Below are 27304 nucleotides of genomic sequence, written 5' to 3'. Positions count from 1 at the left end.
CGAGTAGCTGAGAGCGCGCGCGCCTCCACGCCGGCTGATTTTTGTATTTTTAGTAGAGACAGGGCTTCGCCATATTTGCCAGGCTGGTCTCGAACTCCTGACCTTAGGTGATCTGCCCGCCTTAGCCTCCCAAAGTGCTGGGCTTACAGGCGTGAGCCACCGCGCCCGGCCTACCAGCCAGCCGCTTTTAACCCCTAGTCGTGTCGCTTACCCTACGAGCATTTGGCTTGCGCGAGGCATCTATGTCTAAAGATATCTCCTTAAATGTACATTCTTCCTGGTCCACCTAGGTAGTTTTAAATTAGAAACAGCCCCACGGACCGCAGGCCTCTTCAGAAGGATATTCCTTAGAATAATAAACAGAATTCTCTGCGTATTTTGAGTTAGAAACTCTTCCCCCCAGGAATATATACATTGTTTTAGGTTTTGTTTTGTTTTTCTCAAAAATGTTACTGGCTAAGTGGCTAGTTGGAAGCAGTGCTTTAAAGAATAACATTTTCAAAGCAGAGGTAAATAGATTATAATATTGCAGAGTTTGTTGGTGGGGATTGGACAGTAATGGTTCATTTATGCCTTGATCTGGAATTATGCAGTCCTTTCTGTTTTGAGGGAGAGAAGCAATATTATATATATGTCTGGAGGGTGGTGGTAGAAAGACTTAATGGCAGGCAGGAGCGGTCGCTCAAATAATTGTTTCGATTTGACTTAGAAAGTAAAAAATTGCAGCGGAAGGAGATGTCAGCATCATTGGGGGATTTATTTAGGTCAGATGTTTTCTAATGAAGATAGGAATAAATGTGCGGAAGAAAACAGATCCCGGGAACATTAGCGCTTCTGTGAGGAGCAGTACTTTAACAGCCCAAGAAACATTTGAGCATAGGCCGGTTGCGGTGCCTCATGCCTGTAATCCCAGCACTCTGGGAGGCCGAGGCGGGTGCGTCACCTGAGGTTAGGAGTTTGTCCAGCCTGGCCAACATGGCGAAACCCCGTCCCTACTAAAATTACGAAAATTAGCCGGGCGTGTTGGCGCATGCCTGTAGTCCCAGCTAGTCGGGAGGCTGAAGCAGGAGAATCGCTTGAATCCGGAAGGCGGAGGTTGCGATGAGCCGAGATCGTGCCACTGCACTCCAGCCGGGCAACAGAGCAAGACTCTGTCTCGGGGAAAAAAAAAAAAAAGAGTGTAGAGGTTAAGGCAGTTGCAAAGCTTTAATATAGAATTGCAGTTGTGTGTAGAAAAGCAGCTAAGTTTGTAAGCTTAAATATATAGATACTACAGGGAAGGAATTTTTATAAATACCTTTTATTCAGGCTGTATACTTTAGAAGTGTGTTCAGTGACTTTTTAGTATTACAGTTGGTTTTAAGTAACTCGTTACACATTTAACTAGCATCAAATAAACTGACATTATAAATAGGAGATGCTCAAATACTTTGAATGGATACAGCTAAATAAGCGTTCCGTGTATTTTAACCACTGTGGTTGTCTTCACTAAGCCATGAAGTCATTGTATTCATCAAGTTTCTCCAGTAAAACCTTTCGACAGTGGAAATAGTTGCTTTTCCTCCTGCATGCTGAAAAGTCAGTAATCATGTGATTATGGAGGAGGAGATTTATTGTGCAATTCCTAATGAAATAATGAAAAACCACATTTCCTTCTCTGAATCCATAGCATGACTAATCATCCTAGATTAATATTTTCACCTGTCTGCCAGTTTTCTTCACCTGGATGTCTGCCATCATCTCAAACATAGTGTGTACAGATTTGAGCCCTGCATCACCCCTTTTTTCTTCCGATGTCCCAGTCTCCCTTAAAACCATTTTCATGGAAATTAAATGTCACCTTGCCACTGCTACCACTCTACGCCAGACCTGTTATGTCCTGCCTGGACTATTATAAGTGGTTCTTTACAGTCTCATTACTATACATCTGTAACCAATTCACCTTCCCAAGGGTCATTACAGTCAGTTCACTGTTGCTCAACCAGAATTAAACGTGAGGATTATAAACCACCTGGTAAATGATTGCTGGAGATCACCAAGTGGCATAATTTCAGTAAACGTTAATTCCTCCCTGCCCACCCCACTGCCACACCTGAAGAGAATGAAAAGAAAAAAAAAAACCCATAAGTGAATTCAATTGTGGGTACCCAAATTTTTTTTACTGCAAATGGCACAAAAGAAGGATACATCAGAATATTATCCTTTTTTTTCTTGAGACAGAGTCTCGCTCTGTCGCCCAGGCTGAAATGCAGGGGTGCAGTCTTGGCTCACTGCAACCGCTGCCTGCTGGGTTCAGGCTTTTCTCGTGCCTCAGTCTGCCGAGTAGCTGGGACTACTGGCGTGTGCCACCTCACCCAGCTAATTTTTGTATTTTTAGCAGAGACGGGGGGCGGTTCACTATGTTGGTCAGGCTCGAACTCCTGACCTCAAGTGATCCACCCGCTTTGGCCTCCCAAAGTGCTGGGATTACAAGCATGAGCCACCGAGCCCGGCCAGAATATTATCTTTTAAAAATATAATTTAAAAAATTTTAACTATGACCAAAATTATTAAATATAACTACAAATTATTTGATTCTTTGTTCCTTCTAAATCAAGTGACTTTTCTTTGTAATTTTTCTGCCAGAATGTAGATTGCCACTTTAGACATGCCCAATTTGATGCTTGACTTTAACAAGACAATCATAATGTAAGTTATTACTGCAAAAAAAAATTAGTCCTCTCTTCCACTTAATTTCTTTTTTTTTTTTTTTTTTTTTTTTTTTTTTTGTTTTTTTTTTTTTTTTTTTTGGAGACAGACTCTCACTCTGTCACCGTGCTGGAATGCACTGGCATGATCTCGGCTCACTGCAAACTCCGCCTCCCTGGTTTAACTGATTCTCCTGCCTCAGCTTCCCACTTCATTTCTTTCAAAGTGCCTTGTTGATTTCTCTATTCAATTATTAAACTGTTCCAACTGCTTGATGACCCTCTTTGTCAATCAGGAGTTCTGCTTATGATGTGGGCTCCTGCGTCTTGTATTTGGTTGAGTATTGTTGATATTAACAATATTCATCTTTATCAGGGAGAGACTAGCCAACATATAATTTCTTGTTAGGATTTTTTGCTTCACTTTGCAGCCTCAACAGATGGCAGGGATTCAGGTACGGTGATTGAATAATGAGCCTCGGTGCCAACTGCACAACCAGACTTTTCAGTTCATGGTTTAACTTCTGGAATCTAAACTCCCACTTAACTCTTTATGCAGCTATTGTTACTAATACTGGCATACTGAAGTTGGTGAAAAATTAATCACTTCCTCCCTTTCAGTAGAGGGCTGTACTTGCTGGCTAACCCCAAAATTAGTTTATTTGGTGTTTTTTGTTTGTCTGTTTTTTACATGGGGTCTCACTATGTTTCCTAGGGTCATCTCGAATTCCTGAGCTCACGCGATCCTCCCACCTCAGCCTCTACGAGTAGCTGGGACTATAGGCACATACAGTGCATGGCACTGGCCCCCAAAACTACCTCATATCACAACAGTAATTTGTGCCATGCCAGTTGGCTTTGTGTGCTTTGTTGGCCTGCAGTTTTGGGGGGCAGAGATCCAATCAAATCTGTGTATGGCCTTAGAAATGTGTTCGCAAATCATCATCGTTATATGTGGAGTTGTTTTGGGAGTTTTTTGGTGGTGGTGGTTTTTCCTTTGTTGTTGTTTTTGTTTTTGTTTTGAGACGAAGTCTCGCCCAGGCTGGAGTGATGCAGTGGTGGATCTTGGCACACGGCAAGCTCCGCCTCCCGGGTTTAAGCCATTCTCCTGCCTCAGCCGCCTGAGTAGCTGGGACTACGGGCGCCCGCCACCGCACCCAGCTAATTTTTGTATTTTTAGTAGAGGTGGGGTTGCACCGTGTTAGCCAGATGGTCTGGATCTCCTGACCACGTGATCCACCTGCCTCAGCCTCCCAAAGTGCTGGGATTACAGGCCTGAGCCACCGCACCCAGCTTTTCCTTTGTTTTTTAAAGGAGGAGGTGGAGGAGGAGCTTGAGAACCACAGGGCTTGCCATACACTCAACATTTCTCACCCTTTCCCTGGTGTCTCTGCCTTTGTTCACGTGGTGTCTTCTAGTTGTAATGCTTTCCCTGCACTCTTGGTCACTAAGCCATGTCTTTACATCAAACTGTCTTTTAAAAATCTTGCCTGGTGCAGTGGCTCACCCCTGTAATCCCAGTGCTTTGGGAGGCCGAGGCGGGTGGATCACTTGAGGTCGGGAGTTCGAAACCAGCCTGGCCAATACGGTGAAACCCCGTCTCTGCTAAAAATACAAAAATCAGCCAGGCGTGGTGGCGCGGGCCTGTAATCCCAGCTGTTCGGGAGGCTGAGGCAGGAGAATTGATTGAACCCGGGAGGTGGAGGTTGCTGTGAGCCGAGATCGCGCCATTGCACTCCAGCCTGGGTGTTGCATCGAGACTCTGTCTGAAAAAAAAAAAAAAAGGCTTTATCATTTTCCTCACTGCCTCCCAAGTGGATGTTTGTGTCCCTCCTTTAAAACACTGTGGTATGGTGGTGTCTATGAGGCAGGTCTTTGCCCCAGATGTACTTGCTAAACTGTAACGTGCTCAAGGGCAAGCATAGTGGTCAGTGTGCACTGAGCATATACACAGACGTTTCCACTGCTGGTGCTCTCAAAGCTAGTCAGAGACTCCTGCCTGCCACTGTGCAAGGCGTCTAAAAATCTTACAGCATTTCCCCTCATTAATGTTTTTTTTGTGTGTGTGCTCAGGAGAATTGCACATCCAACACATCTAGACCTTCAGTGTTCAGACTGAACTGAGTTCAAACGATTTATGAGAATTAAAACAGCTTGTGACTTTAAAGACTAAGGACAATCATAAGTGAAATTGTAGAACACTCCACATCGTGTACATGTATATTTTTCATACCATACACATACTGGCAATATGCAAATGACCTTAAAGTCTAACTAATGAAGTAGATAAAATGTATATCAAAGTTTGCTTTTAAATCTTGAAATAGCGTTGAGTCTGTTAAGGCAAACTCCGTTGCAGTGGTGGAGACGCTGGCGTACGAAGCATGGGATTTAAACCTCATTTCTCCTTCTTTCTGCAGCATGTTGCTGGTAGTGACTAGCCCCCGACTGGCACTGTTTGGCTTCTGCCTTTGAAATGGTGCTAAAAACAAGATTCCTTTTCTGTGTCTTAAAATTTCTGAGGTACTCTTATAGTCCTTCTGAAATGTTTGGGAATCTCATAGTAAAGAATATACTTTTGAATTTGCACATTTTTGTCATTACAGAATCCATGGATTGCTGCACAATACCGTTTCCCTTTGAGGCTGATGCATTCCAAAGAAATACTCTTTATTAGTGGCCAGGCGCAGTGGCTTACGCTTATAATCCCAGCACTTTGGGAGGCCGAGGCAGGCGGATCACCTGAGGTCAGGAGTTCGAGGCCAGCCTGCCCAACATGGCGAAATCCCATCTCTACTAAAAATATAAAAATCAGCCAGGCGCAGTGGTGGGAGCCTGTAATCCCAGCTACTCAGGAGGCTGAGGCAGGAGAATCGCTTGAATCTGGGAGGCAGAGGTTGCAGTGAGCCAAGATCACGCCATTGCACTCCAGCCTGGGCAACAAGAGCGAAACTCCATCTCAAAAAAAAAAATGTTTACCTAATAAATTATCATCCGTGGTACTTTCAAAGGAAAAAGTGCCTGTTTCCTTAGTAGGGCTGCAGGTTTCAATATGCTAAATGACTGTCTCTAAGTATTTAAACTTCTACGTGGCTTACTTCCTTATTACCTTCAGGTCTCCATTCTGAAGTCACCAAATTCGACAGGCCTTGCCTGATCACTCCATGTAGATTACTCTTTCCATCTTCCCCACACTTCTCATCCTTTTTAATCTTTTTCATGAAACGCTGAGTCACTTGACATAAATTTTTGTTCTTCCTCAATGTTTCTCCTTTCTCCTCACTAGAAAGTGAGGTCCAGGAGGGAGAGGATCTTTGTCCCACTCACCGCCCCCCCCCTTTTTTTTTTTTTTTTTTTTAGACGGAGTCTCACTCTGTCACCAGCCTGGAGTGCAGTGGCGTGATCTCAGCTCACTGCAACCTCTGCCTCCCAGGTTCAAGCCATTCTTCTCCCTCAGCCTTCCCAGTAGCTGGGGCTACAGGTGCGCCTCACCACGCCCAGCCAATCTTATATTTTTAGTAGAGATGGTTTCACCGTGTTGGCCAGGATGGTCTCCATCTCTTGACCTCGTGATCCACCTGCCTTGGCCTCCCAAAGTGCTCTTGATTACAGGTGTGAGGCGTGAGCCACCGTGCCCGGCCTCACCGCCACTCTTCTAACGCATCATCTCACCTTTCACAGGTTGGCCACAGGGGACTCAGCCAGGTTACCTGTGATAGTCAGTCAGATACTTGATTTGTAAAGGCACTTGATGAAGATCCGTACAGTTTGTTTGTTATCGATTGTATTTTAGGATACAATCCTAATCCTTGCTGTCTCGGGTACACATTGAAGATCAGATGGGTAGTACGATTACTTTAAGTCCTAGAAGAAACAAAGAGCAGACTCACTTTTTCTTCTAAGACAGTTGGGAAGAGAATTGATGCTGGGTGGGCTGTATTTTCCTTGAAGCTGAAGTTAGGTGGCATAGGTTAGAGAACCGTGGAACGTAAGAGTGCAGTGGTGTGATCTCGGCTCACTGCAACCCGAAACTCCTGGGTCCGAGTCACCCTCCTGCCTTAGCTTCCTGAGTAGCTGGGACTACAGGTGCCCACCACCACGCCCGATGTTACCCAGGCTGGTCTCAGACTCTTCACCTCCCAAAGGGCTAGGATTACAGGTGTGAGCCACTGTGCCTGGTCTAAGTAACAGTTCTTAAACAACAGAGAAAACACAGGGGAGGAAATTAACAGTGAAGTCATTCAAGAAAAATTCCCTGTAAAGAAGCATAGTAAGAAGTTTCCAGATGGAAAGGACCCACTTGACTTCCCAGTACAATAACATGAACATGAAAGTGTGAAGAACTACAAGCTTCCAGAGGAGGAAAACAGAGGACATGGCAAAAAGATGAAGAATAAGAATAGCTTTGGACTTCTCAACAGCAGCATCAGAAGCAAGACAACTAAGCAATGCCTTCCAGTTTCATAGAAAATTGGCTTTGGGCCTATAATTCTATATACAGCTAAATTATCAACCATGTGGGTAACAAAAAAAGGCTTTGACCTTCGGACAGGCAGGGTCCAAAAATGAAGGAATAAAGAAAGAGGAAATAATAATATACAATAAATGGGATAAGGGCCTGCTCTATTCATAACAGAACTTGTAGTACTACCCGATCCTTTCTCTGCAACTATGACTTTGATAGCTGCCGAAACTTAAAAGTAACTGGGGAGGTGAGGACAGTGGCTCATGCCTGTAATCCCAGCACTCTGGGACACCGAGGTGGGAGGAGGATCGCTTGAGCCCAGGAGTCTGACACCAGCCTGCAAAACATAGTGAGACCCCACCTCTACCAAGAGTTTAAAAAATTAGTTGGCTGTGGTAGCATGCACCTGTAATCCCGGCTACTCAGGAGGCCGAGATGCAAGGAACACTTGAGCTTGGGAGGTAGAGGCTACAGTGAGCCATGATTTCGCCACTGCACTCCAACCTGTACAGCAGAATGAGATCTTACATCTCAAAAAATAAGTAAAGTTAGGTGTAAAGGATGGATAAAAGACTGAGAGGTGGACATGGAGAGTGATAAATAATCTTTCTGCTGTCTTCCCTTGGAAAGAATTTAAGATTCGGAGTCAGAAAAATCAGGCTGGGCGTGGTGGCTCACACCTGTAATCCCAGCACTTTGGGAGGCCAAGGAGGGCAGATCACTTGAGGTCAGGAGGTCGAGACCAGCATGGCCAACGTGGTGAAACCCCATCTCTACTAAAAATATAAAAATTATCCAGGCATGGTGACCTACACCTATACTCCCAGCTACTCGGGCTGAGGCACGAGAATCCCTTGAACCCAGGAGGCGGAGGTTGCAGTAAGCTGAGATCGTGCCACTGCACTCCAGCCTGGGCGACAGAGTGAGACTCTCAAAAAAAAAAAAAAAAGAAAAATCTGATGAAGAACGTCGACCTCTGAGTGCCTAGAACAGGCACGGCAGGAACTTGGCTGGTGTGGCTGAGTGTGACAGGGACTGCTGTCACTTCCTGCCTTATCCCCAGGCCTCCCTGTTCACGTTTCCACCTGTGGCAGTTCCCTCACATACTGAGACAGGCAGCGTTGATGGTAGATGAATTTTTTGCTATTTAAGTACTTTGACTAGTGGCCTGGGGACTAATGTTTAATTCAGAAAAATAATTTTAGCCTAAACAAATCTCGTTATCTTGCAGGGTGAACTTCTCACCTGAGGGCTGTAAAGACTGGTTTGGAAATGGAGAGCCAAGAACCAACGGAATCTTCTCAGAATGGCAAACAATATATTATTTCAGAGGAGGTATAACTTGGTTTTCACTTTCCTTTCCCTCCCCCACATGAATCTGAGTTTAATAGAAATACATAGGCTGTTTGTGGTTACAAATGGTGGTTTTTCATTCTTGAAGAAGGTCATGAAGATTTTTCCTACTCCCTTTTTTGGGCTCGGGCACATTTTGCTCTTGTGTGGGAGGAGTAGTGGGTCTGTGTATTAGTGAAATTGAGACTCTAGGTAGATTTGGGCTCTTAACAGAAAAATTCTTAATCCTTACTGTGTTTCCCTAGATAGAAGAAGAAAGAATATATGCAGTTGAGGACTGAGGTATTTCATATGTAGTTGTCACAACTTGGTTGTTTATGGTCGCAACATGAGTGTTTAAGAACAATAAAAACCGACGTTGTTAATTGTAGTCTAAATTCCAATGAGTTCTAGAACCAATGTATGTCTGTGTGTTATTCAATTTAGCTTTAAAAGTCTTTTCCTGCAGGAACCATTGCAGTGGATAAATTTTAAATCTTTCATCTTGGAACTCTGATCTTGACACCTTTCTGGAATTCCTTTTGATTTAAAAATCTTTCCATGTTGTCTGTGAACAGATCTGCTGAGAATTATTAGGTTGCTGCTGGCAAGAAGTGAAAGATAGGATAGTAGGAAAAAGGTTACTGCTTTATACGCAGTGACGCTTTCCTCTCAGTTCAGTATAGTGCCATAGGTAAGTTAGTCTTCAACACCAGAACTCCCCAATGTCTAGGCAGAAGGAACCTGGGGTGTCCGGCTGCGGTTGGGTGAGAAACCCGTGTGTCATGATAGGAGATCCAATCCCGGACCTTGTTTCCCCACAGTCCGCCTTCCTGTGTCATCACTGACAGGAAAATACCAGTGTCTAGAGATGGCCGTTTCTACATACTAAACTCACCTGTGTTGTATGCACCCAGGTCAGGAGACCCTCACCCTATGTGCTCCCTTCCGGTTACCTCCATGCCCCACCCTCGCCACCAACTCCCGGAAGTTTTTAGACTGTCATTTCTTTTCACCTGTTACCACTAACCCCAAGAAATTTCAAAAAGAAGCAGAAAGGCCCTTTAAAAAAAACAACCCTGAATACCTACCTACTCTGAACTGAAAAACGTGCCCACAAGTTATTGGGAAGGAAACATGATTATTGGGAGTCTGGGGAAGGACAGAGGAAATGTGAAAGAAAAAACCCTTTTAGATAAAAACAGCTTGGTTTGAAGGTTTCCCAACTTATTATCTGATATCCTTTTAGTTAATTTCAGAAGGAAAATGGGTCAAGCTTGAAAAAACAACGTACATGGATCCTACTGGTAAAACTAGGTAAACTTTTTTTTTCTTATAAAATGTCCATTATTTGGGTTCTCAGGTTATCCGTTGAGTGTTTTACATAAACTTTGATGTTTTCTTTTTTGTAAACTGTTTTAAATAAAGAATCTAATTTAGCTGTTTTTCCAGTGTTAGGATGTTTGGATCATTTATAATTGCTAAATAAAATTGGGTTGTAAATGTGTTACAATAACTAATCAGAAAACTATTTTAATACCATTCTCCCTAAGTAGACAAGTATAGACCTAAAACTTTTGGGCCAAACCTAATTTAAGCTGATAAGGCGACAGAATAATTAACCATACATGTTGCTTCCTTCTAGTAGAATCAGTTTTTAATTTCTAAATTAGAAGAAATAAAGAGAAAACAACAACATTGCTAATTTTGAGGTATGTGCGCCTGCCTCATGGAAATGCAAATCAGGAAAAAACATTTTGTACACCCTATATCATAATATGTATCAATAGCCCTAAAAGTATTGTACCCTTTGACCTAGTAATCCCAGTTTTAACAAAGTGTTAAGGGCCAGGTGTGGTGGCTCACGCCTGTAATCCCAGCACTTTGGGAGGCCAAGCAGGGGTGCGAATCTGTTGAGGTCAGGAGTTCAAGACCAGCCTAGGCAGCATGGCAAAACCCCATCTCTACTAAAAATACACAAATTAGCTGGGCGTGGTGGCATACACCTGTAGTCCCAGCTACTTGGGAGGCTAAGGCAGGAGAATTGCTTGAACCCGGGAGGTGGAAGTTGCAGTGAGCTGAGATCGCACCATAGCACTCCAGCCTGGGTGACAGACTGAGACTCTGCCTCAAAAAAAAAAAAAAAAAAAAAAACCCAACAGCAAAAGAAAATATTAAGTAAATTAGTATTCAGAATTAAATTTATGTATAGAAAATGTTCACCCAAAATTTAAAAGACAGAAAAACTGAAAGCAACCTAAATATCTTAAAAATAGGAAATGAATTGTTACAGCGTATTGCCTTGGTAAAATCTCTGCAGCTGTCTAAAAAGCAGATTCTGAAGACAACCTAGCAATACGGGAAAACTTCCTAAGTTGATAACAAAGTCGCAAAGTGTGTATATGCTTTTCAAACTCTGCCAAATAATGTGTAAGAAAAAGCCGGAAGGAAAACTGTAGCACAATGAGAAAAAAGCTATGTGGTTAACCCTTTTTCTTTTACTTTCCAGATTTTTGCATAGTAATCTTTTGATACGGTAAACTCTCAGAAGAAAATAGTGTGAAAATAAATTTTTTACTTAGTGAAATATGAAAAGGAGCACAACAGAATGAGAACGAAATTTAGTAACCAGATCACATGATACAAATCCATCAATATGAAAACTCCATTTGCAAAGTGATCCAGTAAGAGTACATGGTTTCCTTGTGATGAAATAGATCATCAAGATGCAAATACGTGGACTTGCCAGTAAACAATTTTGATGATATCTGTCTACTAAACTAGCAAAGCCCTTGAGAAGGCCTTTTGTAGGAGAGCTGTGGGGAACATACTAAGAGATAGATAGCACTGTTGAATTAAAACCAGCAGTAAGAAAGCTAAGCACAGTATGATCCATCAACCATGAAAGACTGTAACTCTTCACTTAAAATGCCAAGTGAGTTTGATATGGAAAACTAAATGTATGAAATAAGTAGGGCCCAAACCCAATACAGAAATGTGGCAAGGCCCAAGTCTTAGGGAGCACCGTATGTTCAAATGTATTTTTATTTGTGAAACTATAGAGAGGTTGGAACCCAATGTATAGTGATACAGTTTGGTTCTCTTTTTCCTATCAAATTAAGTTTATAACACAAAACATAGCCCTCAACTCTAATGAGTCTAAACATGTATTTGAGGCCAGGCACAGTGGCTCACGCCTGTAATCCCAGCACTTTGGGAGGCCAAGGTAGGTGGATCACTTGAGGTCAGGAGTTCGAGACCAGCCTGGCCAACATGGTGGTGAAACCCCCATCTCTACTAAAAATGCAAAAATTAGCCGGACGTGGTCGCACATACCTGTAATCCCAGCTACTCAGGCAAGACTGAGACGGGAGAATTGCTTGAGCCCAGGAGGTGGTGATTGCAGTGAGCCGAGATCGCACCACTGCACTCCAACCTGGGCGACAGAGTGAGACTCCATCTCAAAAAAAAAAAAAAAAAAAAAAAAGATGTATTCGCACCAGCTTATCTCTTCGCCTGACTGGTCTTCTGCCCTTCCTGCATTTCCTAATCAGGGATGTACATCAGAATCACATGAGGACTTTTCTGAAAATAGGATGAAGTCTCACTTCCAGAATATCCGTTTCAGTAGATTGGGAATAGGCTGTAAAATCCACCAAACTACCATATTTATAGCATGGTCATGTCCATTCTTGCATACATAGGTTTTTTTTCCTGGCCTCTGAAGAGGACTTACGTAAAGCACTAATATCTCATACCAGAATGTCACCCTTTGAAGAATGAATCTTTGTACTTTCTAGTATGCCACGATGTATAAGTTATAGGATGTGTTATCTCTGACCGGATATAAAAGCCTGTGTGTACAGGTTGAGCAGCCCTAATCTGAAAATCTGAAATTCAAAATTCTGCAAAATTCAAAACCTTTTCAGTGCCAACCTGATGCCCCAGGTGGAGAATTCCACACCTGACTGCATGTGACAGGCTCAGTCAAAACACAGGCATACAGCACAGGCATTCAGTGTCCCCCCAGGGAAAAGGGACCCTCCCCTTCAGCTCTGCTATATCCTTTTATTTTTATTTTTTATTTATTTTTTTCTGAGACATAGTCTTGCTCTGTTGCCCAGGCTACAGTGCGGTGGTGTGGTCTCAGCTCACTGCAACCTCTGCCTCCCTGGTTCAAGCGATTCTCCTGTCTCAGCCACTCGAGTAGCTGGGACTAGAGGTGTGTGCCACCATACCTGGCTAATTTTTGTATTTTTAGTAGAGACAGGGTTGTTGGCCAGGATGGTCTCAAACTCCTGACCTCAGGTGATCCACCCACCTTGGCCTCCCAAAGTGCTAGGACTATAGGCATGAGCTACCGCCTCCAGCCATATCCTTTATTTTTTAAATTTATTTAATTTTTATTTTTTTTTTAGTAGAGACAGAGTCTCACTGTGTTGTCCAGACTGGTCTCGAACCCCTGAACTCAAGCAGTCCTCTTACCTTGGCCTCCCAAAGTGCTGGGGTTTCAGGCATGAGCCACCACACCCGGCCCGATATATCCTTCGCACGCACACAGCAGCTTCCCTCCGCAGGCACGCCCACAGAGGGTCATGAAATGGCAGGTGTGCAGGCCGAACGCCCCAGCAGCGGTTTCCCCGCAGCATGCTCCACGGGGCTGAGACCTACGTGCATGACTCACTGTGGGGTCCTTTTGCTTATTTTCTGCTCTGTGGGGTAAAGGTAGTGTTGAAAATGTCAAAAAGGCCTGCATAAGACCCAGAGGGTAAGGCAAATATTTCAAAATCTGAAAAACCAAACTCTGAAACACTTGCAGCCCCTCAATTTCAGGTAAGGAATTCTCAACTTGTCCAGCTGTCGCTTGGTGTCTGTCGGGGTTAGTTCCAGGACCCCCCTGTAGATACCAAAATCCACAGATGCTCAAGTCCCTGGTGTGAAATTGCATATATTCAGTGTGTATTTGCCTATAACGTATGGACATCCTCCCATGCACTTCATCTCTAGAGAAATCACAGCACCTAATACATTGCAAATGCTGTGTAAACAGTTGTTGTACTCTATTGCTTAGGGAATAAACGCAAGAAAAAGTGTGGACATGTTCAATATAGATCAATTTTTTTCCGAAATATTTTCAATCTGTGGTTGATTGAATTCACGAATGTGGAACCCACGGATATAGAGGACCGAGTCTAAGAAAACAGCAGCTAGAGAATCCTGTGTTCCACCATCTCATTCATGAAAGGGGATGTGGGGTTGATTTTAGAAATATAAAAATATTCCAGTAGTGTGTGTCTTTATTGACATTGAAGGCAGTGCCGAAGTCACCCCCTGTGACCGTCCCGCCTCTCGTGTTGGTGAACTAGAGGGAGGAAGGCCAGCAGGCTCTCCTGTAACAAAGGAGACTAGGAATAGGGTGATCTCACTGGAAGCAGAATCCTAAAGCTAGAAGAGGTTTTGGAGGTAACCTCCTCCTTCCTGCTGTTTACAAAGGAGAGAAGAGTCTCCAGGAGGCTGGCGCTCTGGGCCCAGCTGGTAGGCAGGCAGAGACTAAGAGCGGACTTCCAGCCAGGTGCGCATCTCACAGGCCCTCTACAGTTGGAGCTCTCACGGGGCAGTCTTGTTTCACGATTTCTTATCAATGCATTTCTGTTTTATCGCTCGTGATTTACGGCTCGTTACTGCTTATTTCCTTCACCTTAACCACGATAATGATGCTCCTCTTTTTGTTTCCCTTATTCCTAGTGTTTGGGATGGGACCTTCAGTGCTTTTCCCAGCACTGTCTTCTTCAGTCTTTAGGACTAACCTTAGGAGGCAGCAGAGAGAGCTATGCCAAAAGGTGTTTCATCTCTTGCAATCTGTATGATTTACTTACCAGCATTGCTTGTTGGTCAGCTCCTTGCTACTAACAGGAATGTTGGGCGGCTGTGAGTTGTCATAGAAGTCTGTTTGATTTTCCTGTGTTCATTTCGACATATTTGCCCTTCAGAATTTGGGTACGATGCTGAAAGACCTACAATTTCCAGACAGTCTTTTTGTTTTGTTTTTTAAAAAGCAGATTAAATATTTGAACAGTTTTAATGGAAATATGACAAGGTCCCAATTTTAAGGACAGCCAGATAGAAAGCATGAGCAGGAGTGTTCTTCCGAGGAGGGTATCTTGGAACTCTTACTATTGAGATACAGGTGGTAACTCCTTTTTATCCCAAGCCCCAGAGCCACCCACATGTCTCACTTCTTTTAAAAGAGATCCTAAAATTGTTTGCTTCTCCACTCCGATCTCTTACCACTGCTTTTTCTACTGTAGGGAGGAGAGAGTGAAGGGGGAATGTTCCTTTTATGCCTCACCCCTTTAAGCTGCATAATTGATTCAGTAACTGGGCTTCCTGTGCAACTGGGCCCCATGTTCCAAGGCCAGAAGGTAGAATAGCACGGATGCTACCCAGAAACTGAGTTGGGTACCAGTCAGAAACCAATAGCTTACCAGGAACAAAGCCATACAAGAGAGCAGGACTGTACTGTTACTCAGCCCACTTTTTCTAGATAAGATCTCACACTTGCCTACATTTAATAATTCTTCCATTAATAAATGGGAAGGTTCTTCCTTCTTAAATTGTGTATTTTAGGTCACATATTTTAAAAAGCGAAATGATAGAAAAATCTCAATTATTCACGTTGTCCACAGTAGCTTTTGTTCTTAGAGACAGGGCGAGTCTTTTCCTACAGCTTCATTTGCATTACCTGCTTATTAATCCATCACTGGCTGTGCTCCTTGCCCAGAGACATAGGGTCCAAACTAAAATGTTCTGAGAAAGCGGCAGCTCACATGCTCAGCAGGCTTTCTGTTTCTGGGGCACCCAGAGGGTGAGGTGTAGGGTGGCAAGAGTTTTCGTTGTTAATTTTCAGAAGCTATAGGAAAGCAGAATTAGCTTTTTTAATGCAGACCTTTATTGCTGTGGTCTTCTTGACCAATATCATGAGTACATTTGCATGCACTGAATTTAAGACGTTCTGGTTGTACACAGAAAACCTAAGAAAATTCTCCTCTTTAGCACTAACGACTTTCTCTTTCTTCTCTGCCTGAACAGAACTTGGGAATCGGTGAAACGTACAACCAGGAAAGAGCAGACTGCGGATGGTAGGAGTGCAAACCTGTTCCAACCCTTTAGAAAGGAAGTCAGCACTTGTGACCCTAAGAGGGTTTTCAGCGGAACCAAGTTAACTCCTATTATGTTGTGTCTTTAAATCTCCTGTTAGTTTTTGCCGTACCATGTAACTGAATTAAGCTTTCTTTATAAGTAACTTCTGGCTTCTGCTATCTAAGCTCAGAACAGTGTTTTGAGGGGAAGTTGTCCTATGTTTATAACTAAATGTAAATCAATATAGTTTGAAGCCACACACTGCGTCTAGACGTGTTATGACTCTAGAAATCCTTGTGTCCCGTTCGAAGGATCTAGGTGAGAGCCTTTAGTTTGGAAAAGTTACTTGGCACACTTTTATGCTTAGGGACCACTTGCTTTACAGGTTGATGAGGACATGGAATTAATTGGGCAAAGCCTGTTCCATTCACCCTCCCCTCCAGGCATGAATGCCTTGACTGCAGAGAGCCCACAAACAATCCTGAGAATCACTCCGGTCGAGGGGAAGTTGGGCACTAGGCTTTTCTTATTTTTCCCTTTGGTTTTGGTTTCCGTTTTTGCTGGAAGCCAACAGTCGCTGTGCCGCAGCTGCTGGCTTCACAGACGGGAAGCTATGTGGAGCCAGGGGACCCTCCTGGGTACTTTGTGTTTTCTGAAACCCAGTCGTTTTTATGTTTTAAGGAAGGCCAAATAATGTGAGAGAAAAGGTCTTTTACTCTAGAACTGGAAAGTCAGTCTTGCTAGCATGTATTGCACACAGTGGAGCTTACTTGATTTCTTGCTCGAAGTTGGCCCAGGAGCACAGGGACGGCTGTGGCCTCACCAGTAGTAGGGCTGCCACATGCTGGGAAGTGGCTCTGTGGAAGGGTGGTGTAGCTGGCAACCTTACATCCTTGAACCTGTAGGAAGTGTTTCGTTTTAGTTCTGATTTTCGTTTTAAGAAACTGACAATTAAACAGGCTTTTTGTTGAAAAAAGAAAGTGTAAACAACATAGAAGTGATTATTTTTAATTACATTTTTAACATAGCTTCCAAGATTCACTGCCAGTATTGTAGATTAAAGCGGAGTTGCTTCAAGTCTGGGGTTTTCATTAGCTTGCGCTGAACAAGGTGCTGGCATTGCTGACCTCTCATTAGGGATTTCCTTGGTTCCATTTCCTGGTGACAGGTGTCGCAGTCATCCCCGTGCTGCAGAGAACGCTTCACTACGAGTGTATCGTTCTGGTGAAACAGTTCCGACCACCAATGGGGGGCTACTGCATAGAGTTCCCTGCAGGTGAGTCACTCAACATCCAATTGCTGCTTAGGGATGTTGGCCTGAACCACGGTAAAGCCTGAGAATCGCAAAGCTCAGCTCTGCAGTTTTTAATCTGTCCTTGTGGTTTTAAGTAAAACTAAACCATTTCGTAGCGGGGCCCCCAGGACACCCCAACAACCCTCTGAACCCGTGAAGGTGACACAAGGCCACCTCCCACCATCCCACCCTCCTCTTGGCAATGCTGCCTCCAGCCTTTTTTTTTTTTTTTTTTTTTTTTTTGTGAGACGGAGTCTCGCTGTATCACCCAGGCTGGAGTGCAGTGGTGTGATCTCGGCTCACTGCAACCTCCGCCTCCTGGGTTCAAGCGATTGTCCTGCCTCAGCCTCCCGAGTAGCTGGGACTACAGCCACGTGCCACCACGCCCAGCTAATTTTTTTGTATTTTTAGTAGAGACAGGGTTTCACCGTGTTGCCCAGGCTGGTCTCAAACTCCTGACCTCAGGTGATCCACCCACCTTCGCCCCGCAAAGTGTTGGGATTACAGGCGTGAGCCACCATGCCCAGCCTAGGCCAGGCTCGTAACTCCAAGAAATATGAATGGAGAAGACAGTTTGCTCTGTTGTGTGGAAACAGGCCAAGGAGATTCTTCATTTCAGCTAGAATATTTTTTTCCATTGCACAGTAATTAAAACTCTGAAGAATTTATTGCCTAATATTATTGTAGGACTTTATTGGATTATTCCCATCTAAAGAGATTAAATCTCATCTATGTATTATTAGTGGTATATTGTTATTATTATTATTTTTTTCTTTTTTGAGACGGAGTCCTGCTCTGTTGTCCAGGCTACAGTGCGGTGGAGCTCACTGCAGCCTCCACCTCCCGGGTTCAAGAGATTCTCTTGCCTCAGCTTCCTAGTAGCTGGGATCATAGGCATGAGCCACCATGCCCGGCTAATTTTTGTATATTTAGTAGAGATGGGCTCTCATCATGTTTGCCAGATTGGTCTCAAACTCCTGACCTCAGGTGATCTGCCCACCTCGGCCTCCCAAAGTGCTGGGATTACAGGCACCGTGCCCAGCCTCTGTTAGCTCCTATTCTTCCAAATGGACTGGCTATGACTTTATTATTAAAACAACAATAACAACAAAAGCATTATAAAGTAAATAAAATGAAGAGCCTTGGCCTCTCCAAGTGCTGGGATTACAGGCCTAAACTACCGCACCCAGCCAAGGTTTTATATTTTGAAAGGCCAGCCAGTGGTAACATATGGTTAACAACTATCATTTTTCTCATTTCCTCACCATTTTACTGAAGGCTATTTAATTACCTTTTTTTTTTTTTTTTTTTTTTGAGACAGAGTTTTGCTCTTGTTGCCCAGGCTGGAGTGCAATGACGTGATCTTGGCTCACCACAACCTGCACCTCCCGGATTCTCCTGCCTCAGCCTCCTGAGTAGCTGGGGTTACAGGCTTGTGCCACCACGCCTGGCTAATTTTGTATTCTTAGTAGAGACGGGGTTTCTCCATGTTGGTCAGGCTGGTCTCAGCCTCCCAAAGTGCTGCGATTACAGGCCTGAGCCACCACACCTGGCCAGGCTATTTAATTACTTTTAATATTAACATTAATAATTTATTCTCTGACTTTTTCTTTTTCCTTTGAGATGGGGTCTTTGTTGCTGAGGCTGGTGTGCTCTGGCACCATCACAGCCCGTTGCAGCCTCAACCTCCCCGGGCTGAGGTGATCCTTCCACCTCATTTTTTCTATTTTTTGTAAAGATGGGGTTTCGCCATGTTGCCCAGGCTGACCTCAAATTCCTTGGCTGAAGTGATCTGCCCACCTCAGCTTCCCAAAGTGCTAAGATTACAGGTGTGAGCCACCATGCCCGGGCTCTTTTTTTGAGACTATGTCTAGCTCTGTTGTTCAGGCTGGAGTGCAGTGGTACAGTCACAGCTCACTGCAGCCTTAACCTTCTGGGCATAAGTGATCCTCCTGCCTCGGCTTCCTGGGTAGCTGGGTCTGCAGGCGTGCATCACCACATTCGACTAATTTTTAAATTTTGTGTAGAGATGGGCTTTTGCTTTGTCGCCCTGGCTGGCCCCAAACTCCTGGCCTCAAGTGATCCTCCTGCCTCAGCCTCCCAACGTGTTGGGATTACAGGCGTGAGCCACTGCACCCAGCCTGAGTTTTTCTTTTTTTTTTTTAATTTTTTTTTTTATTTTGAGATGGAGTTTCGCTTTTGTTGCCCAAGCTGGAGTGCAATGGCACGATTTCAGCTCACTGCAACCTCCGCCTAACAGGGTCAAGCAATTCTCCTGCCTCAGCCTCCCGAGTAGCTGGATTACAGGTGCGCACCAGCACACCTGGCTATTTTTTTGTTTTTTAGTAGAGACAGGGTTTCACCATGTTGGCCAGGCTGGTCTCGAACCCCTGACCTCAGGTGATCCACCCACCTCGGTCTCCCAGTGTTGGGATTACAGGTGTGATCAGCCTCATTATATTTAATTCCTTTCAGGAAACAAGAGTCTGCATTGCTGCTCCCTTCCTCTTCCTTGGCCTCTCTGTTCACTCCTCACAGTGGCCATGGGAGTCCCCTAACGTCCACCAGTTTGCTCCTTTCTGGCCTTTCATTCCTGGGCCTCAGTGTTTTACTGGGAGGAAGACAAGACAGGTGATGCTGACAGCATCCTACATGTAAGGAAGTAGAATATGAACCGGCTTCCTGTGCTGCAGTCACACAGCAAGCTCCCAAGCCTAAGCCAGTTGGCCACCACCAAGTCACATCTCACAGATGCTTCCTGTGCTGTGCAGAGCAGCGTGGAGATGGTCAGGAAGGATCATGAAGGATCTGGGTCTGACTAGGATGACTGGGTGATGCCATCAGAATCTGATTCATCTGCTCAGAGCTATATTCTTTGCCTTTTTGTTTCTATAAAAATTCCAAGCTAGGCACGGTGGCTTAAGCCTGTAATCCCAGCACTTTGGGACGCTGAGGCGGGTGAATCACTTGAGGCCAGGAGTTCGAAAGCAGCCTGGCCAACATGGCGAGACTAAAAATGCAAAATTAGCCTCTACAAAAAGTACAAAAATTAGCCGGGCATGGTGGTGTGTACCTGTGGTCCCAGCTACTCGGGAGGCTGAGGGAGGAGAATCGTTTGAACCCGGGCGGCAGAGGTTGCAGTGAGCCAAGATTGCACCACTGCACTCCGGCCTAGGCGACAGTGAGACTCTAAGAAAAAAAAGAGTTCCAATCCTCAGGTTTCTCTGTAAGGCCGCTTTTCACAGTGCTCTGATTCTTCTAACGCAGTGCGGTAGCAACTGCGTTAGAAGAATGAGGGGTTCAGCCAGGCGCGGTGGCTCACACTTGTAATACCAGCACTTTGGGAGGCCGAGCCGGTGGATCATGATGTCAGGAGTTCAAGACCAGCCTGGTCAATACGGTGAGACGCCAATATGGTGAAACCTCGTCTCTACTAAAATTACAAAAAATTAGCCAGGCATGGTGGCAGGTGCCTGTAATCCCAGCTACTCCGGAGGCTGAGGCAGAGAACTGCTTAAACCTGGACAGGCGGAGGTTGCAGTGAGCCGAGATCGCACCACTGCACCCCAGCCTGGGCAACAGAGCGAGACACCGTCTCAAAAAAAAAAAAAGAAGAAGAAGAAGAATGAGGGGTTCAAAGAACCGGATTTCCCGCTCCCATCATACCAATGATTGGAACTTACAGGTCTCATAGACGACGGTGAAACCCCAGAAGCAGCTGCTCTCCGGGAGCTTGAGGAAGAAACCGGCTACAAAGGGGACGTTGCCGAATGTTCTCCAGGTTGGTAGTACTTGAAAATTCACCAAGCGATAGATTCCTCAGTGTGGGAAGGGATGGATTATTTGGGAATTCTTTATGCTCAGAATTCACTGAAGAGAAATCATAGATTAGGACTGGTCACTGAGTGTAAGTGAATCTCCCCGCCCAGGAGGAAACTGGAATCAGAAGGGCCTGAAGTTGGGGGAGAGTTAATGAAATTAAATTGCCTTTTGGCTGAGTGCAGTGGCTCACGCCTGTATTTCCAGCACTTTGGGAGGCCAAGGCAGGTGGATCACCTGAGGTCAGGAGTTCGAGACCAGCCTGGCCAACATGGTAAAGCCCACCCATCTCTACTAAAAATACAAAAATCAGCCAGGTGGCACACACCTGTGATCCCAGCTACTCGGGAGACTGAGGCAGGAGAATTACTTGAACCCAGAGGGCAGAGGTTGCAGTCAGCCGAGATCACGCCAGTGTACTCCATCCTGGGCAATAAGAGCAAAGTGAAACTCTGTTTCAAAAAACAAATAAATTGCCTTTTGGAATTTCCCACACCCTGAGTTTTATTGCTCACCCACCTCATCCATGTGCTACCCTCATCACTGGAAGATTTTTTGAGTTTGATGTGGTGAAGGGTTTTACAACTTGTCAGTACCATCTAAGCCCGCAGACCTAGCAAGCTTGACTCGGGCGCTCTGGGGAGAGTGAGTGTGCCCAGATGCTTTGCAGCCTGCAGGTCTGCCTACCAAATGTGAGAACTAGTTTTCCTGCATCACCTCCACGTCAACGCTGAGCTGCGAGACGCATCTTCTTCCTAAGACCGTAGTGAAACAAATGCCACAGGGACTGACGCATCTGACTGTCCCTTCTCTCCACAGCGGTCTGTATGGACCCAGGCTTGTCAAACTGTACCACACACATCGTGACAGTCACCATTAATGGAGATGATGCCGAAAACGCCAGGCCGAAGCCAAAGCCAGGTACGTGCGCGTCAGCTGTGCTGAAGGTGGTGCGGTTGCATTACGTGTCTTGGAACTTGCTGCTAGTTTGATTTATTAAAAGAATGTAGTCTTTCATAGAAAGAATTGGTCTTTCAAACAGACTTCGTCAATATTCTTGTCTCTTCCTAATCATGTATTTTAGCATTTTTCTTTTGCCACTTCATTGATCTTTATGCTTTCTTTGTTAAAAAAAAAAATGTTAAATGACATATTTCCCTGTTTTCTATATGAGGTGTATTCCCACTTAGTAAGATGAGCTGCAGGCTTAAATAGTAAACAGTGAGAAACTTAAATCACCCTGGTTTCCGTCTTCACGTGTATTGTAAAAATGGCGTCAGTTCCCCTGTAGCCCCAGCTGCTCTGGAGGGTGAGGCAGGAGGATCACTTAAGCCCGGGAGTTGGAGGAGCTATGATGGCGCCACTCTGTGACAGAATAAGACCATGTCTCTCTTAAAAAAAAAAAAAAAAAGGCCTAGGTAATTGTTAAGGGGCAACAGCTTATTCACTACTTCTCTTCGCTCTATAATATCCTTAGCAACTTTGGATTCAAAAGCTGTTAATGTCTCTGTCAGTTCCGTGTTGTCTCCCATCCTTTTAAAGGGGGTATTTATAGGTGCACCACAGTAAATCAGTATCCGTGATATTCTTTAATTTCTTAACCTCTTCAGTTGTTCATCTTTATGTTTCAGTATCCCTGAACTAAAATGCAACTAAATTTGTCTTATTTTTTGCTGGGCACAGTGGCTCACGCCTGTAATCCCAACACTTTGGAAGGCTGAGGTGGGCAGATCATTTGAGGTCAGAAGCTCGAGATCAGCCTGGCCAACATGGCAAAACCCCGTCTACCGAAAATACAAAAATTAGCCGGGCATGGTGGTGCACACCTGAAGTCCCAGCTATTCGGGAGGCTGAGGCACAAGAACCGCTTGAACCCAGGAGGCGGAGGTTGCAGTGAGTCAAGATCATGTCACTGCACCACTGCACTCCAGCCCGGGCAACAGAGTGAGACCCTGTCTCCAATAAATAAATAAATAAATCTTAATTTTTGAACTGCACATATACATATAACACACTGTGGGAAAGTTTGGCAGTTCCTCAGAATATTAGATACAGAATTATTATATGATCTGGCATTTCAGCTCCTAAGTCTACACCCAGAAGAACTGAAACAGGGACTCAGACACTTGTGTGCCTGTGTTCATGGCAGCCTCTGTGGAAACAGCCCAAGTGTCTGCCAGCAGATGGATGCATGCACAAAACGTAATATACACACAAACACACACACACGCTGAAACATGCGGTAACATGATGGGCAAATACTGTGATTCTACTTATCTGAGGTGCCCAGAATAGACAAACTGGTAAGAGGAAGACAGTAGAGTAAGGGCTCCCAGGGATGGGGATTAGTGTTGGGTGGATCCCGAGTTTCTGTTGGGTGTCATGGAAAGTTCTGGAGATGGAGACTGGTGGCGGTTGCGCACCGTTCTGAATGTTATTCAGTGCCACTGAATTGTACCTTTGTAGGGGTTAAAATGGAAAGTTTTTATTTAAATGTTGCCACTTAACATTATGTGGAGAACAGTAACTTCATACTGCTCGAGTTTGACAATGTATATAAATTAAGTTAGCAGAGACCCAGGTTTCTGTGAAATTCTTAAAACCTTTTTGACGCCTCTTGCATAAAAGTCTTCCCATGTTACCACTCCAGGCCTTGCTGAAATGTTCTCCTTCTGTTTATTTCCAGGGGATGGAGGTATGTTCCACAACTCCTCGTGGCCGAGTGTGTACGGCTTGTTGTAGTGGTGATGGCTGCAGACATTTTGAGTTGTTTTGGTAGGCGCTTGATGTTAGCATTGTTTTCACTTGCACTTTGTCTGTTTAGAATTTGTGGAAGTCATTTCTTTACCCAAGAATGACCTGCTGCAGAGACTCCATGGTAAGCATTCTCCAGACCGCCACCCAGCTTTCTCCAGTTTTCCCCGTCCCCGTCCCAGCAAATTGGGTACTAAATAGAACTCCGTATCTTTCTCTTTTTGATACCACTAAAGTCAAATGCCTAGCAACTTGTAAAACTTGCGGGCGACCACTACTAATTTTCCTTTCTGGGTGGCACAGAGTTTGAAAGTAGGAGCAAAGCATTCTGGGTCAAGTGCAAACTTTTGGTAGGGGCTTTTTCTCCTACACAGCAGCCCAAATGACATTCCTGCTGAGTAGCCAAAACGATTCTACACTTTAAACCTTCAATCCATAGCGATGCAAAGGTGTGGGTAGAGAAGCTGTTAGCTTTTCCTCGAGTATGTTAGTATGAGGGACAATCCTTTGTGGAGGCTATATGTTCGAGGAGAAATTGATGATACCCCAACAAATACTTGAGGTATTTCCTGTATACTTGGTGTGATACGCTTTTCACATAATAAACCAGACTAGCCGTGTGGCCCTTAGAAATCACTGATCATAGGCCGGGCGTGGTGGCTCACGCCTGTAATCCCAGCACTTTGGGAGGCCGAGGCGGGCGGATCACAAGGTCAGGAGATCGAGACCACGGTGAAACCCCATATCTACTAAAAATACAAAAAACTAGCCGGGCGCGGTGGCGGGCGCCTGTAGTCCCAGCCACTCGGGAGGCTGAGGCAGGAGAATGGCGGGAACCCGGGAGGCGGAGTTTGCGTGAGCCGAGATTGTGGCACTGCACTCCAGCCTGAGACAGAGCGAGACTCCGTCAAAAAAAAAAAAGAAAAAAGAAATCACTGGTCATGGAGATGCATTGTATACTTCCTGGCCACCCATCTTTTAGGGACTTTGTAAACAGTAGGTAAGCTTACGGAGAGAAAACTCCTTTGATAAAACCACGAGAGGAGACACCGTATGGAGAGGCGGCATGGGCCTTTCAAGGAGCGCCTCCGTCCGGGCTGGCAAATCCCTGCCACTCATCCAGAAAGAAGCCAACACTTTTCATCACGGGAATATTTTACTGGGTATAAGTGTTTTAGGTAATTGACACCTGATTTTTCTACTGTTTTTAAGTGATTACTTCCAATGTGACTTGAAGCATTGTTTGGCCTGAAGCTTTAAGACCAGTTTCTTAAGCTTTTCCCTGAGCGTCGGCGGCTTCCAGTTTCACTGAATAAGCAGGGGCGCCTGGTTTTGAAATGTCTGTTATTTGTGTGAAAATCTGAGTGTGTCTTTCAAAGGCTGCTGTGATTTATTTGGATAAAATCAGATTTCAGATCCCTCGACAGCTTCCACTCCGGCTTCACCTTCCCAAAAACTAGATCTAAGGTAGAGGCCACCTCGACAGCTCAAAGCCAGAGTTAGAACAATCATACTGAATAGATACAATCATTTATCTGGCATGTATTTAGAGAAAGGCGTGACAATCAGTACGCGGCAGCGCAGCTCAGAGTCACAGGCCCGACTCGGTTTGAGGCTCCGCGGACCAGAATTAGCTGTCACGTCAAACAGGTTCCGAAGCCTCTCTCGGCTTTTTTCATAACACAGGAACAGTAACAGCCCCTCCCTTTGAGGAGGTGTGTGGAAAGTAGGGTGACGTAGGCAAGTGTGAAATGCCATGCGGGGTTATCTTTTAGTAGAAGAGTATCCTTTTTTAAAAATGTCTTCCTTCTCCCTTCCACCTTCTTAACTTCCCTTTTGGTCTTAGAAGAGGGAGAAAAAAATAGAGTAAGTGAGGTAAGTGAGGGGAGGTGGAGAGAGGGCGACTGTGGCTATAAAGGAGGAGGGATAAAAGAACCAAATTGCCTAGCTTTAGTAGAATCAAAACATAGTAATAAAACCATTTATTCAACAAGCAACATTTGAGAAGTCGGAAGGAAGGTATTACACTTTAAGATCAGTTTGCTGGCTGGGTGTGGTGGCTCACACCTGTAATCCCAGCATTTTGGGAGGCTGAGGTGGGCTGATCACTTCAGGTCAGGAGCTCCAGACCAGTATGGCCAACATGGTGAAACCCTATCTCTACTAAGAATACAAAAATTAGCCAGGCATGGTAGTGCATGCTGGTAGTCCCAGCTACTCAGGAGGCTGAGGCAGGAGAATCGCTTGAACCCGGGAGGTGCAGGTTGCAGTGAGCCAAGATCGTGGCACTGTACTGCAGCCTGGCGACAAAGCGAGACTCCATCTCAAAAATATAAAAAATAAATAATAATTTTAAAAAAGATCAGTTTGCCACAAAGAGTAGCATCTGCCAGTTACTAAGCACCTGCTATGCCCAGGAGAGTAGGACATGCTCCCTGCCTGCAAAGGTCCCCAAGCTTGTTCCCAAACAAGCGGCTAGGAAAACAAGAGGCTGATTTTACATCTGGCAACCTCCATCTGAGTGAAACAGAAATTTTAATGAAAGCCTGTGGTAATAAGGTCCTGAGACCTCATTCTTGGTAGTGTATCTCCAGTCCTAACACGCACACAGTTTAACTTGCCAGGGGAAAATATGTATCCCCTAGCAGCAGCAAAGACGGAATCCCTAAGGTCCTACATAATCATCACCATCTAGCTTCAGAATAGCAAAGCCGTACCCCAGCTGTAAATGAGGTATAGTGACTGGCTCTATACACTTCCAACTTTACTGTTTTAGCACATAAAATCATTATCCCTGATGTTCTTGTCTCATGCTAGGAATGTAATCTTGCCTTTATAGTCTTTATTCTTTAAGATCCTTATAGGCAAAAAAAAAGTATCACCAGCATTTAGCATAGGAACTGGCATATAGTACTTGCTCCGCAAATACTGATTGAATAAGATGTTTGGTTCTTCCTTAATGGCATGGTCTAAGTTGTTTTCTTTGCTTTCCACAGCGCTGGTAGCTGAAGAACATCTTACAGTGGATGCCAGGGTCTATTCCTACGCTCTAGCGCTGAAACATGCCAATGCGAAGCCATTTGAAGTGCCCTTCTTGAAATTTTAAGGCCAAATATGACACTGGCCATTTCTGTAAGCAAGACCGCCAGGCCTTCTTCACTAAGACTTTGTGTTCAACTTAGTTCCGTGTAGATTTGCCATTAGCTTTTTCCTAAAATAAAAGCACAGAACAGATGTGGTGGTGGTATGGAACTGCAATTACAGGTAGGCTGTGACCCTCATTTCAATAACTCCAGCTAAAATTAACAAAAAAGAAGATAAATGCAAGTACGTTTACTCCAGTTTTTTTAAAGCGCAACAGCAGTTAACTGCAGCTCAATTACTTTTCTAGTCTAGTCTGGTAGACAGGGATATTTGTACAGGAAAACAGACCTGAGTTCCCAATTAGGTCAACTATTTCCACTCTCAACCCCCACTGTAAAATTCTGTAGCTGGGCATGCAAATAACCGTGTACTCCGTTGGTGTTTAAAACAGCGTTAAAATGAAAAGAAGACTCTTTGGCCTCTTCTAATTGAATTTTTACTATGCAAAATTCATCTAGGGTAGTTGAGTCCAACTAGGGTAGGATTCAGTAGAATCCGCAGCTAGTTTAAGTTCACCTATTTACTGAAGCTGAACCAGCTAATTTTAAGTAAGGAAAATGGTTGATTCCATTCACTACACCGAGGCTAGGAGACTAATGAAAATTCAGGGCCATCCCTCAAGCATCTGCACATACTTGAGGATCTCTTTTCCTATCCTTACCTCAAAGA

General features: G+C 44.5%; 2 protein-coding genes across 7 annotated transcripts in view; one reads left to right on the top strand and one right to left on the bottom strand.

Annotated features, from left to right (window-relative positions):
* NUDT5 (nudix hydrolase 5) overlaps window positions 1-27304 on the top strand; it is a 30326-nt gene that overhangs the window by 1066 nt on the left and 1956 nt on the right. For 2 of the 6 annotated variants that reach the window (XM_025397468.1, XM_025397469.1), the window contains exons 2-9: window positions 8384-8487; window positions 9734-9801; window positions 15574-15623; window positions 16793-16900; window positions 20604-20699; window positions 21557-21658; window positions 23424-23432; window positions 23562-23615. In XM_025397468.1, coding sequence (XP_025253253.1) covers window positions 8425-8487; window positions 9734-9801; window positions 15574-15623; window positions 16793-16900; window positions 20604-20699; window positions 21557-21658; window positions 23424-23432; window positions 23562-23615 — 550 coding nt within the window. In that variant the 5' untranslated portion in view covers window positions 8384-8424. Of the gene's footprint in view, window positions 1-8383; window positions 8488-9733; window positions 9802-10157; window positions 10197-15573; window positions 15624-16792; window positions 16901-20603; window positions 20700-21556; window positions 21659-23423; window positions 23433-23561; window positions 23616-23865; window positions 24040-26487; window positions 26726-27304 lie in introns of those variants that run through there. The other 4 variants (XM_025397464.1, XM_025397465.1, XM_025397467.1 and 1 more) reach the window with 4 other exon arrangements.
* The window catches only part of SEC61A2 (Sec61 translocon alpha 2 subunit), a 44282-nt gene continuing 41606 nt past the window's right edge, over window positions 24629-27304 (bottom strand). The window contains exons 12-13 of the transcript XR_003121223.1: window positions 26406-26546; window positions 24629-25332 (exon numbers count right to left, since the gene is read on the bottom strand). The gene's annotated coding sequence lies outside the window, so the exon portion shown is untranslated. The remainder of the gene's footprint in view (window positions 25333-26405; window positions 26547-27304) is intronic.

This window comes from Theropithecus gelada, chromosome 9 (assembly GCF_003255815.1).
Source record: "Theropithecus gelada isolate Dixy chromosome 9, Tgel_1.0, whole genome shotgun sequence".
Lineage (NCBI taxonomy): Eukaryota > Metazoa > Chordata > Mammalia > Primates > Cercopithecidae > Theropithecus > Theropithecus gelada.
This window is presented reverse-complemented; position numbering and strand designations above follow the sequence as displayed.